General features: G+C 41.6%; 1 protein-coding gene and 1 pseudogene across 1 annotated transcript; both read left to right on the forward strand.

Annotated features, from left to right (window-relative positions):
• The first annotated feature begins 482 nt into the window (after positions 1-482).
• On the forward strand, positions 483-18,011 carry LOC109266870 (cytochrome c oxidase assembly factor 7). The gene is made up of 3 exons (XM_019449270.2): positions 483-667; positions 4,080-4,220; positions 16,737-18,011. Exons 1-3 carry the CDS (start codon positions 562-564, stop codon positions 17,183-17,185), a joined length of 696 nt encoding a protein of 231 aa, XP_019304815.2. The 5' UTR covers positions 483-561; the 3' UTR covers positions 17,186-18,011.
• LOC109266598 (importin subunit alpha-1-like) lies at positions 5,192-10,696 on the forward strand (annotated as a pseudogene).
• Positions 18,012-19,822: the final 1,811 nt, after the last annotated feature.

Here is a 19,822-nt window from a genome sequence, read left to right on the forward strand (position 1 = left end):
AGGAACATACAGATGAACCAGACGTCATGGCACAGACTTATGAATATTGGTTTGTGCAGCTATACCTAACACATAGTAGATGCTCAAAATGCTTGCTGAACAGAATCAACAAATGTCTTCCCACTAAACTGGAAGCTCTTTAAAGGCAGGGACGATACTTCCTAGCTGTTGTATTACTGGAACCAAGCCCTGGGTGAGGCACACAGTAGGCACTTGGAGATCCTCGAACAAACGAATGAACGAATGAAGAAATAAATAACTGCAGGCAGAAAATCATTAGGGCACAAAGCCGGCTCAGAAAAAAGTGTTGCACAAAGATCGTCACCAGTTTTAGGAAAGGAGTGAACATAGCAAGAGACGTGTCAGCCAAACAGCTCGAGGCCTCAATAGCTCAAGGATTTAGGTTCACTGCGCCCCCCCTTCCGGGATACGTGTGAGCGCAGACCTCCGCTGCCCGCCCCCAGGCCCCGCCCCTCCGCTGGCTCACGTGACCGCGGGGCCGGTGTGCAGAACCACCAGGGGAGGAGCGGCCGGCTAAAGTCGGCTGAGTGAGCAGGGGCCATGGCGGGCGTGGTGGACTTCCAGGACGAGGAGCAGGTGAAGTCCTTTCTGGAAAACATGGAGGTGGAGTGCAACTACCAGTGCTACCGCGAGAAGGACCCGAACGGTGAGCGCCTCCGGCGCAGCCTGGGGACACGTGGGGACGCATGGGGGAGGGGAGGGGGCTAGACGGGTCACTAGCAACCTCTGGAAGAGGTCTCGAAGGGGTCTCCGGCCGGGGACTCGTTGGGACGCGATGGGACGATAACGACGTTGTGTGTGTTGGGGAGGAACGGGTTGGGTTTCTCGAGGACCTGCGGGGATCGCAGCGGCGGCATACTAGGAGGGACAGAGCCTGGAGGCCGGGGAGGGTACGAAGAGAAGTGCTTGGGTGCTGGGGGTAGAGCGATGGGGATACATCAATGAACAGATAAAATTCCCTGTCCTTCTGGAGCTTACATTCTAGTGGAGGGAATTGGACAATAAACGTAAGGAAATACATGAAATCGTGTGGTAGAATCTAGTCATTAGTGCAATGGGAAAAAGGGCTGAAGTATAGGGAGTTGAGGAGGGCAATTTTGAATTAAGGGTCAAAGGTAGTCATTGAGAAAGTTATATTTGAACTAAGCCTTGAAGGTCTGTGAGATCAATGCTAGGGAGAGGTAACACCTAGTGAAGAAAAGGCCCTGAGGCATGAATGTGCCCCTTGTGTTCTGGGAACATTGAGTTGACTTGAGTGTGTGGGTGGATATTGGTGTCCAAAAGAGGTCACCCAGAGAGCAGACTGGTGTGGGCTCACCCACCAGGTGAGTGGTTTATAAAGGGGGAAAAAATGACACTAGTCTTACCTTCTTTTTTTTTTTTTTTTTTTAATATTTTTTCATGTTTATTTTTGAGAGAGAGAGAGACAGAGTACAAGCAGGGAAGGGGCAGAGAGAGAGGGAGACACAGAATCTGAAGCAGGCTCCAGGCTCTGAGCTGTCAGCACAGAGCCCAACGTGGAGCTCAAACTGATAAACCGCAAGATCATGACCTGAGCTGAAGTTGGATGCTTAACCGACTGAGCCATCCAGGCACCCCACTAGTCTTACCTTCTAATAGCTTGCAGTCTGGTTTCCAGAATATGATATCGCCATTTCTTGAAGCTAACCAACTAACCAGAGTTGTTCTGCAGTATGATGGCTTAATAAGAACCCAGGGTGGTTCTTGGAGGGCTCACCTGTGTCCTAAGAGGAGTTGGAGTCACTGAGGAGCAGGATTGGTGGGAAAGACTTCTGGGGGGAGGCCAGGAGGAGCAGGCAACTGTTGATAATGGAGGAGAGGGTGGGAGAAGAGAATGCTGTCTTCTGGAAGGTTGAAGTGAGACTGTAGTGTAGTTAAATAAGATTGAAGAGTGAGGTGTGTCAGGCCTTGAATGCCAGGGTAAGGCATTTAGACTATTCTTTTAGGCAATGAAGAGCCGTACATGTTTTTGAGGAGAGAGTTCATGGTAATGTACTCTGGAGAGTATACTAAGCATTGGAATGGGGAAGGGTGGGCATACAAGGACTGGCTGCAGCACTTTAGAAGTAGAGCCTGAGAGGAGGCAATAGTGACTATACCTACTGTCTTTTGAAGTCATCATGATCTCTTACCAGGGTAACTAAAATAGCCTTCTAACCTCTCTGTTTGCATGCTCATTCCCTTAAAATCTGTTATCTACCTTCAAACTGATAGTTAAAATTTCATTTTGTTCTAGTAAATGCTGTCTTATTAGATTTTTAAATAACAAAACAACATGTTGGTTGTCACCATTACTGGAGTATACCCCCTCATGCATCTTGTTCTTCTATATTCATCTGGGCATGTACAAACATATACTGGGATGACATACATTTATTTATTTATTTATGTTTACTTATTTTTGAGAGAGAGACAGAGCATGAGCAGGGAAAGGGGCAGAGAGAGAGGGAGACACAGAATCGAAACAGGGCCCAAGGCTCCCAGCTGTCAGCGCCACGTCTGATGCTGGGCTTGAACTCACGAACCATGAGGTCATGACCCAAGCTGAAGTCGGATGCTTAACTGACCGAGCCACCCAGGTGCCCCCTGGAATAACCTTTTAAAAATGCAAATTGAATCATATCACTACTCTTCTTAATTTTTTTTTAATATCCATTTATTTTTGAGAGAGAGAGCGCGCACGTGCGCAAGTAGGGGAGGGGCAGAGAGTGAGGGAGACAGAATCCATAGCAGGCTCCAGGCTGTGAGCTGTCAGTACAGAGCCTGACGTGGGGCTCGAACCCATGAACTGTGAGATCGTGACCTGAGCCGAAGTTGGACATTCAACCGACTTGAGCCACCCAGGGGCCTCTATCACTACCCTTCTTAAAACCCTCCAGTGATTTGCCATTGACCTGGAATAAAATCGTAACTCCTTCCTGTGTTCCACAATGCCCTGTTATCTCGTCCCTGTCTTTCTCTCTTCATTTCCTACCCCTTTTCTCCTCGATCCAGCCACATAATACCTTATTTGTACCAAGCTTATTCCCTCTTTGGGGTCTTTTAATTTATTGTTTCTTGTGCCTGGGACTTTCTGCCCCCTTCCTGTTTTATTGTCTTTAAATCATTAGTTCATTCTTGTTATTCACATTTCAGCTCAGACATTAAAGTCCTTACTAGGTCCTCCCTGATTGCCCAGTCTTGTAACTATTCCGGCAGTTTGCACAACAAACTATCTTACCCTGTTTTATTTCAATCACATAACATTTGTTACTGTTTAAATGTGTCTTAAAAAATATAAATGCATCTTGCTCACCTATCTACTTATTTTTTTCCCTCCTCTAGAATGTAATTTTTAGGAGGGGAAGTGACTGTATTCCCACCATCTATAACAGTGTGTGGTACATGGTCGCACATAGAAGCTCAAATATTTGAAGGAAAATTAATGACATGAGTGTCATTTGGAATGAAGAAGGGACGGGGGGAGAGATGTTAAGAAGATACTCACTGGGATTAGAGACTGCTAAAAAGGGAGAGTCTGTTTCCAACTTCTTTAGTAGCTACCATTTCTACTCAGTCTTTGGGCTTCTCATTCTCAGCCTGGCTGAGGAATATAGTCAGGGAAACACCACTTTCTTGCTACTACAAAGACTAGCCCACGGACCCTTTTGGTTTTCGGTGTTTTATTGCTGAACTTCCCGGGAAGTTCCAAAGGTAGCAAAGTTTCAGTCATGAAAGGCAGTGGATCTTTGGCCCTGGCTAACGGGGAGCAGGAGGGCTCCACCAGAATGGCTGGTGTCTGGTGGAGCCAGAATAGTGGCCACTGTCTCCCCAGACTGTACATTGCTCAGCCCTGGCTAAGGACAGACAATGCCAATTGTAGGATGGCTGAGCACCACCTGCATTCTTTGTGGTGAGGTCACCTTGCTACACCTCAGGAGGACAGAAAGAAGCTGGTCCTCAATAAAAGACACATTCTGGCCTGCCACACCTCAGCCCTCCCCACTGCTGAGCAGCAACCCCTGACATGAAGAACAGCTCTTGCCTTCTCCTCACAGGGTGCTATCGGTTGGTGGACTATTTGGAAGGGATCCAGAAGAATTTTGAGGAGGCTGCCAAGGTATTGAAGTTCAACTGTGAAGAGAACAAACACAGTGATAGCTGCTATAAACTGGGGGCTTATTATGTGACCGGAAAAGGTAAGGTGGTGCCTGCTTTCTTTGGTCATTGTCATTGATGGTAGTACTGGCATGACATCCTGAGCCTCATGCTCAGGACCTCAGGGTCCTCACTGGCCAGGCTGTGGGCAAGCACATTGTGGGAAGATTTGGAGAGAGTTCAAGGGGGAAGAACATAGCCTTTCAAGTTAGGCAGACCTTAGGGAATATTATTAGCAAGAAGTGGGACCTTGACCCATTCACTCTAACTCTGCCTCAGTTATATCACCTGTAAAATGGAGAAAAAATAGTACTTGCTATTAAGTAATATTAAGTATAATAAGATAATGCAGGTAAAGACATCAGCATGTGCCTGCCACAGAGGAAGGGACCAATTATTAATTCTCTGCCATCTGTCTTTTCTCCTAATTCCCTAATTGCAGTTATCACTATAGTAGTGAGTAGTGTTTAAATTATCTATTGCTAAATAAGAAATTATTCCAACAAAGTTATTATTTCACATGGTTTCTATAGGTCAGGAATTTGGGATCTGCTTAGCTATATGCCTCAGGATCTCTAATGAGGTTGCAGTTAAGACATTAGCCAGGGAGCTGGGGGTAGAGTCATTTGAAGGCTTGACTGGAGCTAGAGTTTTCAGTTCTAAGATGGCTCACTCACATGGCTGTTAGGAAAGCCTTCTGTTCCTTTCTAGCTCTTATCAGGAGACCTCCATTCTTTGTGACAGGGATCTGTCTGTGGGCTGCTTAGGTGTCATTTTGACATGGCATCTTGCTTTCCTCCATAGTGAGTGATCCAAAAGAGAGTGGGATGGAATCCACGGTGTCTTTTATGACCTACCCTTGGAGGTCACATGTTTTTCATTTCTATCACATTCTGTTAGAAGTGAATCAGTACAGTCCACACTAATAGGAGAGAACTAACATCCAGGCTTTTGAAGGAAAGAATAGCAAAGAATTTATGGGCATATTTTAAAAACACCACAAATAGAGAATATGACCTTTGACAGGCAACTGTTTTTTTGAGGATTGTATGATTCATTGATCTCTTGCTCCCAGGGCCCAGCCAAGCCTGGTTAGAAAGATATTCAGTGAAAGTTTGATGAAGAGGGTGTCTTTTTAATTCTCTGGAGTTGTGTGAACTATTTCTGCTTTCACATGGGATTTGGGGCCTGTGGTAGTCACTATTTTGAAGACAGTTTAGCATCAGCAGGAATATCAGCTTCCCTTGATGGAGCAGAGAGGCATTTTTTTGACCTAATAATTCTCCTAGTGTCCTTCCTAAGGAAATAACTGGAAATGCAAGTAAAAGTTATGTGAAAAGATACCCTAGTATTATTTATCTGGCAAAATTTTATTTTCATTAACTTACAGTTTACAGGTAATACACAATTTCATTAAAATAATGATTTAAAAAAACCCCTAAAACCTGTGTGCCAACAGTAGCAGCTTAGTTAAATAAATAATGTTACCTCCATTGGATGGAATGTTAATTAGCCCATTAAAAAATAATGTTTCTTTTTTTAATGTTTATTTATTTTTGAGAGAGTGCAAATGGGGGAGGAACAGAGAGAGGGAGACAGAGGATCCGAAGGGGGTTCTGTGCTGACAGGCTGACAGCAGCAAGCTTGATGTGGGGCTCAAACTCACGAACTGCAAGATCATGACCTGAGCTGAGGTTGGACGTTCACCCGATTTTTAAGTAATCTCCGCACCCAACATGAGGCTCAAACTCAAAACCCTGAGATTAAGGGTTACATGCTCTACCAACTGAGCCAGGCAGGCATTTTCTCCCACCCCCTTTAATGTTAAGTAATCTTTTTACCGTTTTTTACTATATTTTTCACAAGGACTTTGAATTTCTTATTGAATTAGAGAAAACAAAAGAGGCCCTGAAATTGTTTTCTTATTAGACAAATTGATGTGATTAATGATTGTATATTGACATTTTTTTTCTTTTAGATGTTACTTTATTGAGCACACTTTTACTGTCTTTAGTGAGAGAATGAATTAAGTATGGACCAGTAGAGGGAGGGAAGAAGGACTCTAATACCTGTTACACCTGGGAGAGCTTGAGAAGCATCTTCAGAGAGATATGTAAAATACCATAGAGGGTCAGTGCTGGGAGTGTGTGTTCAGTGTTGACACAGGGGGTGCTGTCGCAGAAGAGGCAGCATTCAAACTGGTCCTTGAAGGACAGAGTGTGGTTTGTTTGGTGGAGGTGGTAATAAGAGTTATCTCAGGCAAAGAGAAGGTATGTGGGTGTGAAAGAACACAGAGTGTTTAGAGATCAGTACTTAATCCTGTTAAATTTCTCTGGATGTTCAAACCAAAGTGGTCATGGAAGATCCTGTTAGCTGATCTTTGCTACTCAAGCCATTTTGGATTGCTGTTTAGCAGACCTTGGGCCCTGCCATGTTTAAAAGCCAAAACTGTTGACTCCCCCTGCCTAGTTCTGAGCCAAAGAATTTTCCAGTCTTTTTGCTTTTGCTTTTGCTTTTTGCTTTTTGCTTTTTGCTTTGCTTTTGCTTTTTGCTAAAAAATCACCCCGTGTCCTTTCTTGACACAGACAGGTTAATAACTCTTTTACCAAGGATAGCTTGGGGCAAGGGAAAGAGTGGGAGGCCAAAGAACCCACTTTTAGACAGTGTAGCATCTGGCAAGGCATTTTCTTTCTCTGAGTAGCAATTTCTTCGTTGACAAAATTAGAGTAAGAAGGTCCACTCATACCTTCTTCATAGGATTTTTCTGAGCATCAAATGAGAATAGATGTGACTGCTTTGTTAAATTGTAAAACGTTTTATCAACGTGAACAGGTCTGGTTGTGCTGCAGAAGTTACTCTGGATTGCACACTTAGAGTGTGCACATCCAAGAAATACGTTGGCCAAATGTTTTCATATAGGAAATCAACTTTGAACTATTCTTGTGAAACAATCCATGTGTCCTATGAAAAGAAGTAGAAGTTAACTCTGACACATATGTCTTTGAGGAAATATTATGCAGCCAATAAAACAGATATTAAGAAGGGTTTCTAATGGGGCGCGAAGAAGGTTCATGATTACAAATGTAAAAAAACCAAATTGGGGCGCCTGGCTGGCTCAGTCAGTAGAGCGTGGGACTCTTGATCTTAGGGTTGTGAGTTTGAGCCCCATGTTGGGCATAGAGATTACTTAAAAAGAAAAAAAAAAAAAAAAAAAAGGGCAAACTACATAAAAAACTACATAGTGCTAGGAGGAAATACACCAAAAATTAAGTAATGATGGTCTCTAGGTGGTGGTAACAATAGATGACTTTTGTTTCCCTTCTGTTTAAGAGTCTTCAATTTCCTCTTCTAAAAAGTGGGATTGCTTTAGAGGAGGACATGAAAGCTCAGATAAGTTGATGACAATTGCAAATGAATCTTTTTTATCTAAAAAATTTATTTATTTATGTATTTATTTATGAGAGAGCATGAGTTGGGGAGAGGGGCAGAGGAAGAGAGAGAGCAAATCTTAAGCAGGCTCCACAGTCAGTGCAGAGCCTGATGTGGGGCTCAATCCCATGACCTTGGGATCATGATCTGAGCTGAAATTGAGTCTGATGCTCAACTGACTGAGCACCCAGGCACCCCGCAAACAGATCTTTTATCTCTAATCTAGATTGTTTTTGTGAGCTTCAGACCACACGTACCTGATTTTTTATTAGACCTTTCTCCTTAGAATTATCATAGGCATGTCAAACTTAACAAATCAGGGGCACCTGGGTGGCTCAGTTGGTTAAGGGTCTGACTTTGGCTCAGGTCATGATCTCACAGCTTGTGAGTTCAAGCCCTGTGTCAGGCTCTGTGTGGACAGCTCAGAGCCTGGAGCCTGCTTCGGATTCTGTGTCTCGCTCTCTCTCTGCCTCTCCCCCGCTTGCACTCTGTCTCTCTTTTTCTCTCAAAAATAAACATTGAAAAAAAATTTTTTTAAACTTAAATCAGATACGGAATTCTTAATTGTTTTTTCTCACCCCAATTTATTATGCCCGTTATCTTCCACCTTAGCAAGTGGATCTCTCTCTAGTAGTAGCTAATAGCCAGTTTATCTCCAAAATATGTCTCAAATCTGCCCTCTCTCCCTCTCCTGCATCATTCTTATCCAAGCTACCTTCCTCTCCTGCTTGAATTACAGTTAGGAGATTAATGCAGGTCTCTAATCCTCTTTCCATAAGGAACTAAAATGAACTTTAAAAAAAAAGTTTATTTTATGATAGCATGAGCAGGGGAGGAGCAGAGAAAGAGAGGGAGAGAGAGAATCCCAAACAAGCAGGCTCCACACTCAGCATGGAGCCCGAAGTGGGGCTTCATCTCACGACTGTGAGATCATGACCTGAGCCGAAATCAAGCGTATGACATTTAACCAACTGAGCCACCCAGGCACCCCTAAAATGAACTTGTAAAAATATAAACCATGGACACTGTCTTGGGCTGGGCTGTGGTGGATGTTTTTGAGGGCAGCCAACCCATAGCCTGTGCTTTCTGTGGAAGCCTGAGTCGGCCTTTGTGGCTTTCTCCCTCTGTGTCACAACCCAGTCTTCCGATGACACTGCAGTTCACCAGCTGCCCACCTTAACAGATTCAAGAACAAGGGGAAAGACAGTATAAAAATGAGGTGGTGTCAAGTAGAAGTTAATGAAGTTAAGAAGTTAAGACCTGAGGAAAGCTAAGAAGGAAGACTAGATGCTGAAAAGGAGAAACGTAAGCTAATTTCCTAATAAATCTACTTCTCCACAACAACCAGGGCAGTGTAAGTTGATCTGTTAATAGCATTGTCAAAAGCATAAATAGCAACAATTTGGAAAGCCACCTCCAGGCTACTCAAGCTGCTAAGAAACTGCTTTCTGGGGAAAAGCAGCCCCCATAGAGAACATCATCTGGCTTGGTTTCATTCCAAAATTTGTGTCCTTTTTGGACAGAATTGTTTGTAGTCCCATTCAGTTGAATCTGCTTGAGCTCTCACTAACATTGCTTCTAGAATATCAGAACAGACCAAGGCTGTGGTAGATAGAGGTGCTGTCCCAGCATTCATTTCTCCATTGACATCTTCCCATGCTCGCATCAGTGAACAAGCTGTATGAGCTCTAGGAAACATTGTACGCGATAGTTCAGTTTTCTGAGATTTGGTTTTCAAGTATGGTACATTTGACCCACTGTTGGCCCTTCTTGCAGTTTCTGATATGTCGTCTGTAGCATGTGGTTACTTAGGTAATCTTATCTGGATGCTTCCAAATTTTTGTTACAAAAAGGATCCTGTACTCCTGTAGATGCTGTTAAGCAACTTCTTTCTATTTTAGTTCTTCTCCTGCATTATGGTGATCCAGAAGTATTGGCAGATACCTGCTGGACCATTTCTTACCAGACTGGTGGTCCAAATGAGCAGATAAAAGTGGTTGTTGAAAGGGGAGTTGTGCCCCAACTTGTAATGCTTCTAAGAGCTCCTAAATTGTCAATTGTGACTTCTGTGCTAAGAGCCATAGGAAGTATTGTCACTGGGACAGATGAACCGACTCATGTTGTAATAGAAGTGGGAGCACTTGCCATCTTCCCCAGCCTGGTAATGAGCCCCAAAACTAATACTCAGAAGGAAGCAGTGTGGACAGTGTGAAACATCACAGCTGGTTGCCGGCACCAGACACAGCAAGTTGCGAATCGTGGGTTAATCCCATTTCTCACTGGCGTTCTAAGGAAAACTTTAAAACACAAAAGGAAGCTGTATGGGCTGTGACCAACTATTCAACTGGTGGGCCAGTTGAATAGATTATAAATCTTATTCATTGTGGTATAATAGAAACACTGATGAACCTCTTAACTGTGGAAGATGCTGGGGTTATTCTGAACACTATTTCAAATATCTTTCAGGCTGCTAAGAAACTAGGTGAAACTGAGAAACTTAGCATAATGATTGACCAAAGTGGAGGTTTGAACAAAATTGAAGCTCCACAAAACCATGAGTTTTATACAAAGCTTCATTGCACTCAACTGAGAAGTATTTCTCTGTAGAAGAAGAGGGGAAACAAATATGCCAGAAATTACCTCCAAATGCTATACATTCTCACTTCAGGATTGCAGATCTGGAACCTTTAACTTTTAGATTGTACAGCTGAGGCAGAAAGTTGTTTGTTGTGTACTATGTTTGCTATACATTTGTCTTACTGTTTCTCTACTAAGAAGTCTTTTTATTTTTTATTTATTTTTACTTTTTATTTTATTTTAAAGAGAAAGAGTGCTCTCACATAAGTGGGGAAGAGGAAGAGAGAGAGAGAGAGGGAAAGAGAATCCCAAGCAGGCTCCATGCTCAGTGCAGAGCCTGATGCAGGGCTCAATCCCATGACCCTGGGATCACGACCTGAGCCAAATTTCAGAGTTGGCTGCTGAACTGACTGAGCCACCTAGGTGCCCCAAAAACTCTTTTTAATTTTTTAATTTTACTTTATTTTTATGTTAGAGAAAGAGAGAATACAAGCTTGGGAGAGGAGCAGAAATAGAGAGCGAGTGCCTAGGTGGCTCAGTCAGTTACGCATCCAACTTCGGCTCAAGTCATGATCTCTCAGTTTGTAGGTTCGAGCCCCACATCGGGCTCTGTGCTGGAAGCTCGGAGCCTGGAGCCTGCTTCAGATTCTGTGTCTCCCTCTCTCTCTGCCCTTCCCCTGCTCACACTCTGTCTCTCTCTCTCAAAAATAAATAAACATTTAAAAAAAAATTTTAAAAGAAGTAGAGAGAGAGAGAGAATCTTAAGCAGACTCCTTGCTCAGTGTGGATTGCAACATGGAGCAAGATCTTACAATCGTGAGAACATGACCTGAGCTGAAATCAACAGTCACATGTTTAACCAACTGAGCCACCCAGGTGCCCCCCAAGAGTTCTTTTTTTTTTTTAATTTTTTAAATGTTTATTTATTTTTTAGACCGAGGGAGACAGAGCGCAAGTGGGGGAGGGGCAAAGAGAGGGAGACACAGAATCTGAAACAGGCTCCAGGCTCTGAGCTGTCAGCACAGAGCCTGATGCGGGGCTCGAACCCACGAACTGTGAGATCAAGACCTGAGCCGAAGTCGGACGCTTAACCGACTGAGCCACCCAAGTGCCCCCCCGAAGAATTCTTTTTAAGTGTGGTTTGCTATTATAGCATTTTTTACACTACAGTTATACTTGAACAGTTCCAAGTTATGTATACTGTCTGAAGCTTCTCTTCTCAATAGGTTTCTTATTTCTGTGTGGAATTTCGTATCTTGCAGTATCCTGTAAATGAAGATTAAATTCCACCTTTTTCTTTAGTTAAAAAGAAAAAAAAAGAATATAAACCATACATTGGATAAAATATATGAAAAACAGGCAGTGTAGTGCTGTGATCCTCAAGAAAAGGGAAACATAAAATGTGAGCCTCGTCCATGGTTACTTTTTCTGCCTGGAAGTTCTTTCCAGACTATCACAGAGATGGAAGCCAAAGAGAGCATGACAATTTTGCTGAACTGATGAGGCAGAAGTCAGAATTTCTGGTGAATAAAGCAGTTGGAATTTGAGGGACAGAATGCTAGAGAAGAAAGAAGCTATATTGAGAAGGTACTCCAGAAATCCATATAGGAGTACTTTTAAGTCTTTGGCCTAATGTTAAGCAGCACATGCATAGAGGGAGACTGAGAGACCTTCATTGAAAAGCTACTGGGGAGCTGTGAACTGAGAAGAGGTTCCAGAGGTTTCACAGTAATGGGAGTGGTTTGAATTCCAACCAGCCCGAGTGGAGAGACATTGAACACTACATTCAACTGAGATTGCCCTAGTAGCAAGACTGTTCTATAATCTGCTCTAACAAAACTTAAAAACAAGTGCCATAGGGATTTTGGCTACCAGAACAAAAGTTCAACAACCTTCAAAGGAATATAGCAAAATCCAGATTGAACAAAGTATCATGTACAGTGTTTAGCATAAAATAAGAAATTGCTAAACAGAAAAAAAAGCAGTCAACAGAAACACCTAGATATGACAGAGATGTTGGAATTAACAGTTAAATATTTTAAAACAGGTGTAATAGGGGCACCTGGGTGGCTCAGTCGGTTAAGCATCCAACTTCGGCTCAGGTCATGATCTCACGGTCCATGAGTTCGAGCCCCACATCGGGCTCTGTGCTGACAGCTCAGAGCCTGGAGCCTGCTTCGGATTCTGTGTCTCCCTCTCTCTCTGACCCTCCCCCGTTCATGCTCTGTCTCTGTCTCAAAAATAAATAAACATTTAAAAAAAAATTTAAAACAGGTGTAACAAATATTTTTAAAAGTTAAAATAAAATATGGCATAATGAGTGAATAGATAGGAAATCACATTAGAGAAATTAACACTTGAACCAAATGAAATCCTACAGTAGAAAAACATAATATTTAAAATGAGAAGTTACTTGACAGGCTTAATAGCAAAATAGACAATTTGAAAGATTGGTGAACTTGAATATAAGATTATAGATATTACCCAAAATGAAGTGATGAGAAAAAAAAAAAGAGCCTCAACCTGTAGGAGTCAGTATTCTTCAACCTAACACATGTATATCAGAGTCCCAGAAAGAAAAGAGATTGGGGCAAAATATGTATATATTTGAAGAAATAACAGCAGAAAAATTTCCAAATTTGATGAAAAGTATCAGTCTGCTGATCCATGGCACTCACTGAACCCAAGCAGGATAACCAATGAAATTATACCTAGACACATTATTACCAATTTGGTGAAAAACGAAGATAAAGAGAAAATCTTAAAAGCCATCAGAGAAGGGCACCCGGGTGGCTCAGTCAGTTGGGTGTCCAACTCTTGATTTCAGCTCAGGCCATGATGGGTCATGGGATCAAGCCACGTGTTGGGAACTCTCTCTCTCTCTCTCTCTGCCCCCCTCTCTCTCTCTGCCTCTCCCCTGCTTGTCTCCTCATGTGGACTCTATCAAAAAAAAATTTTTTTTTTAATTTTTAAAAATTAAAAAAAAAAAGACAATCAGAGAAAGACTTTGAAGGGAATAGTGGTGAGAACAACTCCTGACTTTTCATCAGAAGCAACATAAGCCAGAAGACAAAACAACATCTTTAAGGGCTGAAAGAAAAAACTATCCAAATGAATTCTACTTTAGCAAAAATGTCTTTAAAAATGAAGATGGGGGCACCTGGTGGCTCAGTCGGTTAAGCGTCCAACTCTTGATTTCAGCTCAGGTCATAATCTCATGGTTCATGAGATCGAGCCCATGTCCGGCTCTGCACTGACATCATGGAGCCTGCTTGGGATTCTCTCTCTCCCTCTCTCTGTCTCTGCCCCTCCCCCACTCTTGCACATGTACTCTTTCTCAAAATAAATAAACATTAAAAAAAATAAAAATGAAGATGAAATAAATTCATTTTCAGATAGACAAAAGCTCATGGAATGAATCATTAGCAGACCTGCACCACAAAAAATGTTAAAGTTGTTTGGATTGAAAGCAAATGATAACAGATGGAAACTAAGATCCATACATAAGAATAAAGCACATTAGAATATGTATGCAGATATGAGACTTTTTTCCTCATTCTTAATGTCTCTAAAAGACTGTTTAAAGCAAAAATAATTGCAGTGTATTGTGAGGTTTATATATAGAAGTAAAATTAAAAAGTATACGTAGAAGTAAGACATAATAGCAATAATACAAAGGATGGAACTGTGGTAAATGAATAAAAATGTATTTTAAGATTCTTACATTATATGTGAAGTGGTATAATATTTGTGGTAGATTGTGATAAATTAATGTTATATGTTCACTAGATAAGTCACTGAAGAAGGAAGTATAACTAAAAAAACCAGTGATAAGAATGACATGGATTATTAGAAATACACAATTCAAGGCTCAGCTGGCTAAGCATTCAACTTCAGCTCAGGTCATAATCTCATGGTTCGTGGGTTCGAGCCCCGCATCGAACTGTGCTGATAGCTCGGAGGCTGGAGCCTGCTTCATATTCTGTGTCTCCCTCTCTCTCTGTCCTGCCCCCACTCATTCTCTCTCTCTCTCTCTCTCCCTCTCTCAAAAAATGAATAAACATTAAAAAAAATTCAAAGAAATACACAATTCAAGGCACCTGGCTGGCTGGGTTAGTGGAGAGTGTGACTCTTTATTTAAAAAAAAAAATTTTTTTTAACATTTATTTACTTTTGAGACAGAGAGCATGAACAGGGGAGGGTCAGAGAAAGAGGGAGACACAGAATCTGAAACAGGCTCCAGGCTCTGAGCTGTCAGCACAGAGCCCGACGCGGGGCTCGAACCCACGGACCGCGAGATCATGACCTGAGCCGAAGTCGGACGCTTAACCAACTGAGCCACCCAGGCACCCCGAGTGTGACTCTTGATCTCAGGGTTATGGGTTTGAACTCCACGTTGAATGTAAAGATTACTTAAAAGTGAAATAAAATCTTTAAAAAAAGAAATACACGATTCCAAAGAATGCAAGAAAGGAGAAAAAACAAAAAGCATTTGGGACAAATGGGAAATAAGTAAGATTATAGATTTTAACCCAGCTATAATCAACAATTGCATTAAGTGTAAGTAAACACTCCAGTAAAAGGCATAGATTGTTAGGCTGTGTATAAAAGCAAGACCTATATCCTATTTAAATATAAGGTGGCACAAATACACTCTCAGAACTGAAAGAACTCAGGGGAAATAGAATCTATGTATGAGTTTTTCTGGAAAAATCTATTTGATAACCAATAAAGAAGTTAATCAAAAGAAACAATTCAGGAATGGAGAAGCTCTAATGAAAAGACTGGTGATGAGTGGAATCCATTTAGAATGACTATTGGGCTTATTAGGTTACTGAATAGAATGTAAATAATATAAACCTTTAGAGCATAGAAACACCACAATGTTTCCCGGACACTTATTATGTGCCAGGCTCTTTGTAAAAACACATTTAAGCTTCTAAAATATGAAGTAGGTACTGTTTTCCTTATTTTACAGGTGAGGAAAATGGAGGCTTATAGAGGTTAAGTAACTTGCCTAAAGTCACACAGCCAGCAAGAAATGGAGCCAGGACTGGAGCCTAGGTTTTCTGGCTACAGAGTCCAGGCTTCTGTTAACCACTGTGCTATGCTGTCTTCCTAAATTAAAATAATAGAGAAGTAACAAAAAGTAGAGGGCGGGGGAGGAAAGATGGAAGGAAATGTGAGACACCAGTCTCCTCACCTATTATAGTTGTGAGTTAGTACTTCTTAGATTTAGTTAAGGGGCACCTGGGTGGCTCAGTTGGTTAAGCCTCCGACTCTTGATTTCAACTCAGGTCATGATCTCATGGTTCGTGTGATTGAGCCCCACATCAGGTTCTGCGCTGATAGCACGAAGCCTGCTTGGGATTCTGTCTCTCTCTGCCCCTCCTCTGCTCTCACACATGTGAAATAAATAAATAAATAAATAAATAAATAAATAAATAAATAAATAAACAAACAAACAAACTTTAAAAAATAAAATTAGCATATACAATCCAGTTTTTCAAAGTACATACTTCTATCTAGCTGTCCATTCAGCCAGCCAGCATGTAATCTGAATATATACTACAAAGCTAACTGGAATGGTATTCTCTTAATGATAATGATGGTTATTTTTAGGTGGTAGATTTGGAGTGATTTCTTTAAAAAATAATGTTAAAAGATAGTGTTTGTATTTTTTGAGAATGAGTGATAGTACATAGGGATTTGAAATTTTCCATTAAAAAGAAAAATCTAAAAACTAAAGAGAAAATTGAGCCCTGTCATCACCATTGCTTAAAATCACCCATTAGCAGTTTCCCATAATTTCTAAGATAAAGTACAGGATCCTTAATAAGGTGCGTCAGACCTGTGATCTGACCCTTACCTGTCTCTACAGCCTTTTTTCCCTAGCGATTTCTGGGTTCTAGACATATGAGCTTTTTTTCTCTTTGTATCCTATTCCTCCTGCTTAGAACAATTCTTACTCCATTTTTTTTTTCCTTCTTTTTTTCCCCATTATATTACATCTCAAATATCACTTCTTTGGGGAGACTTTCCTTGATCTTAACCTGGTCTAGGTCAGAGCCATGATACATTCTCATAGCATCCTGGACTTTTCTTCCAAATGCTTGTCACACTTAAAATCATACATTAGGTTGTGTGGTTGTTAAATATCTGTTTCATTAGATTATAAGGGTAGGGACTGTGTCTGTTTATTCCAGAACCTAGAACAGTAGTTGGCAAATAATATGTATTCAGTATACATTTAATGAACATTTAACAAAGTGCTTATAAGATCACATGTTCTCCCTATAACCCCATGAGGTAGTTCTTATAGTCCCCACTTTTCACCTCCTTTAGGGGTGGTCTGCCTCATAAGATATCATTTGAACAAAAGATTCCAAGGCTGGAAGGTCTTTGTGCTGTATACCAGGCCACCTTCCTTTCATGCTGCCTTAGCTCAAAATGTATGAACTTTATTTAGGAATTAGTCTCTAACTTGGCCTGAGACATGCAGGTTCTGCCCTGGTTGGGTTTATTTTTTTCTTCCCTTTCCTTCCTCCCAGGTGGACTGACCCAGGACCTGAAAGCTGCCTCCAGCTGCTTTCTGATGGCGTGTGAGAAGCCTGGAAGGAAGTCTGTGGAGGCATGTCACAACGTTGGTCTCTTGGCACATGATGGACAGGTCAATGAAGATGGCCAGCCTGATCTGGAGAAGGCCAGAGACTACTACACAAGGGCCTGTGAAGGCAGCTATGCCTCCAGCTGCTTCAATCTCAGTGCCATGTTCCTGCAGGGTGCCCCTGGCTTTCCCAAGGACATGGGCCTGGCATGTAAATACTCAATGAAAGCCTGTGACTTGGGCCATGTCTGGGCCTGTGCCAATGCCAGCCGCATGTACAGGCTGGGGGATGGTGTAGATAAAGATGAGGCAAAGGCCGAGGTGCTAAAAAACCGGGCCCGGCAGCTGCACAAAGAACAGCAGAAAAATGTCCAGCCTTTGACATTTGGGTAGTGTGGCCCATGCTTCTAAGTAACACACAGCTTGAGGCTGGCACCTCCTATGTCTTACATAGCCCTTGAAGGTCAACCTGCTGGAGCAGGAAGACTTGGGACTTAATGTCAGTAGCTCTGGTTACATAGACCCATTACCCCAGAGTGTCACCTACTAGGTTGTAGCCTGAAATGTTTATTTCAGTCAGTATTCTTTCATCTTTTGTGTTCTGTGAAGACACACACATTTATGGGATTTTATGTCTCAGAGTCTGTGCTCTGTGAAAAACAGCAAACTAGAGAGCAGTAGAGACTGGGCGGGGGGTGGAGAGGGGAGACAAAGAGCAGGAAGACTCAGCAGCCACAGTGCCTGAAGGAATCAGACCTTATTATTATCATTATTATTATTTTAGTTGGGAGGGCTTGAAATCAGAGTCTTGACTTACATAATAGAGGGCTTAAGGAGCTAAGAACAGTTAAATAGTCACGACTTCCACCCTCTGACTTATGTAATCATTGGTGTGGGCTTCCTTTTTGCCTTTAGAGTCAGATCTTCAATAAATTCTTAGAGATTGGGAGGGATGTGCAGCATAAAAGTTAAAGGTCATTATGCTTCAGGATTGCCAAAGAGGATGAAATATAAGCTGTGCTTTAGCGGAGGCATCCACAGTTGAAAATTAGCATCCCCAGTCCACTCACTTGGCATTGCTCATCATGCTGAAGGACAGATTATTCCCAAGGCAACTTCACCTAGGGGTTTGTAAGCAAAGGTTTTGTGACACATTTTGTCCCTCAGAACTGGATCTTTTTAACTGTCTCTGTGAATAAACTATTGTGATTGATTAGTAGTTTGTGTTACTAGTTTCTCTCCAGATTCTGGGTAGGGTAGAGATGTTCTTTGTGGTGGTTGTGCTTTTTCTTTTAAGGTAAACCTTTGCCTTTTCTATTATCTTCCTAACCCGTCACTAGGGGGCACGCTTGTCATTTTCCTGCAATAACAGGACTGGTCTGTCACCACCTACTGTTTCTGAGCTTCCAGTTTTGCAGCTGTTCTACAAGGAAGGCATGCAATGTAGATGAAGGTTTGTAAGCTCGGCCTGCCAGTTTCTCAAGTTGATGGAGGAAAGGGACTTTCCCAGGAGCAGATAAGTTTTAAAAAGTGAGTTTATTTTTAAAATGTGAAGTAGTTTTTGTTTGGTTTAAAATAAACTCTGTAAACCAACAAGCATATGAAAAGATGCTCAACATTGCTAATCATTAGGGAAATGCAAATCAAAACCAGAATGAGATAATTATCCCACACTTGTCAGGACGGCTGTTCTATTAAAAAAAGGGGGGTGCTCCCTGTGTGGCTCAGTCGGTTGAGTGTCCGACTTCGGCTCAGGTCATGATCTCACGGTCTGTGAGTTCGAGCCCTACGTTGGGCTCTGTGCTGACAGCTCAGAGCCTGGAGCCTGCTTCGGATTCTGTGTCTCCCTCTCTCTCTGCCCCTCCCCCACTCATGCTCTATCTCTCTCTCTTTGTCAAAAATAAATAAACATTAAAAAATAATAATAATAATAAAGACAAACATTTTCAAGGATATGGAGAAATTGGAACCCTTACACATTGTTGGTGGGAATGTAAAATGATATAGCCACTTCAGAAAACAATATAGTGGGGGGGGGGGGGAGAAAACAATATAGTGGTTCCTCAAAAAATTAAACATAGAATGGCCATATCATCTAACAGTTCCATTTCTGGGTGCACCTATGTTCATAGCAACATTTACAGTTGCCACAAAGCAGAAGCAAACTCAGATGTCTATCAGTGAGTGAGTGAATACACAAAATGTGGTGTATACATACAATGGAATATCACTCAGCCTTAAAAGGAAGGAAAATCTGACCCATGCTACATGGATGAACCTAAAAGACATGCTACATGAAATAGCCATCACAAAAAGACATACTGTGTGATTTCATTTACATGAGGTGTCTAGATCTACTCAGAGAGAGTAGAATGGTGGTTGGCACAGGCTGGGGGAAGGGGAAAATGGGAAGTTATTTAATGGTTATAGAGTTTGAATTTTGCAAGATGAAATCGTTCTGGAGGTTACTTGCACAAAAATGCGAAGTAGTTAACACTACTGAACTATACATTTAAAAATGATTAAGATGGTAAATTTTAGGCGCATTTACCACAATAAAAAAATGTAAACATTTAATTTTTTTTAATGCAAGGTTTGAAGTTTTCGGTTATAAAAGCGGTATGTTTTCATGAAATGCATTTTGGAACATGGCAGAGGAAACAATTACCCATCACTATCCTTTACAACCTACTAGCATTCTTTGGCCCAATAGTGTTGTCATTTAATTACTTTTTAAAGAATTATATCTTTCCAATTAAATTATTGGTATTGTAATTTTGAAGGGTTAATTTGATTTTTGGTAGCAGATGTACTGGGTTATTTTTTTATGGATCAGTTCCTGCCTGGGACCTAAGGTGCCTGCCTTCCTTGGATCACATAGTGAGATGGGGCTGAAAGCAAGAGAGTAAGCATTAACAGTTTCAAAATGTATACTTCACAAAAGTTATTAAAATGTAAAGAGTAAGAATTTACTGCCCAGAAGGGTCCCAAGGCCATTTCATACCCAAGTCGCTCTGGGAAGGAATGGAT

This window comes from Panthera pardus, unplaced genomic scaffold (assembly GCF_024362965.1).
Source record: "Panthera pardus isolate Hobbes unplaced genomic scaffold, ASM2436296v1 HiC_scaffold_11, whole genome shotgun sequence".
Lineage (NCBI taxonomy): Eukaryota > Metazoa > Chordata > Mammalia > Carnivora > Felidae > Panthera > Panthera pardus.

What these genes read in the sequence shown, in the direction of transcription:
- LOC109266870 (XM_019449270.2), top strand. Translation starts at nt 562, where the DNA reads ATGGCGGGCGTGGTGGACTTCCAGGACGAGGAGCAGGTGAAGTCCTTT. An exon ending in CCGCGAGAAGGACCCGAACG is followed by an intron (nt 668 to 4,079) that starts GTGAGCGCCTCC and finishes TTCTCCTCACAG; the next exon opens with GGTGCTATCGGTTGGTGGAC. An exon ending in TTATTATGTGACCGGAAAAG is followed by an intron (nt 4,221 to 16,736) that starts GTAAGGTGGTGC and finishes CCTTCCTCCCAG; the next exon opens with GTGGACTGACCCAGGACCTG.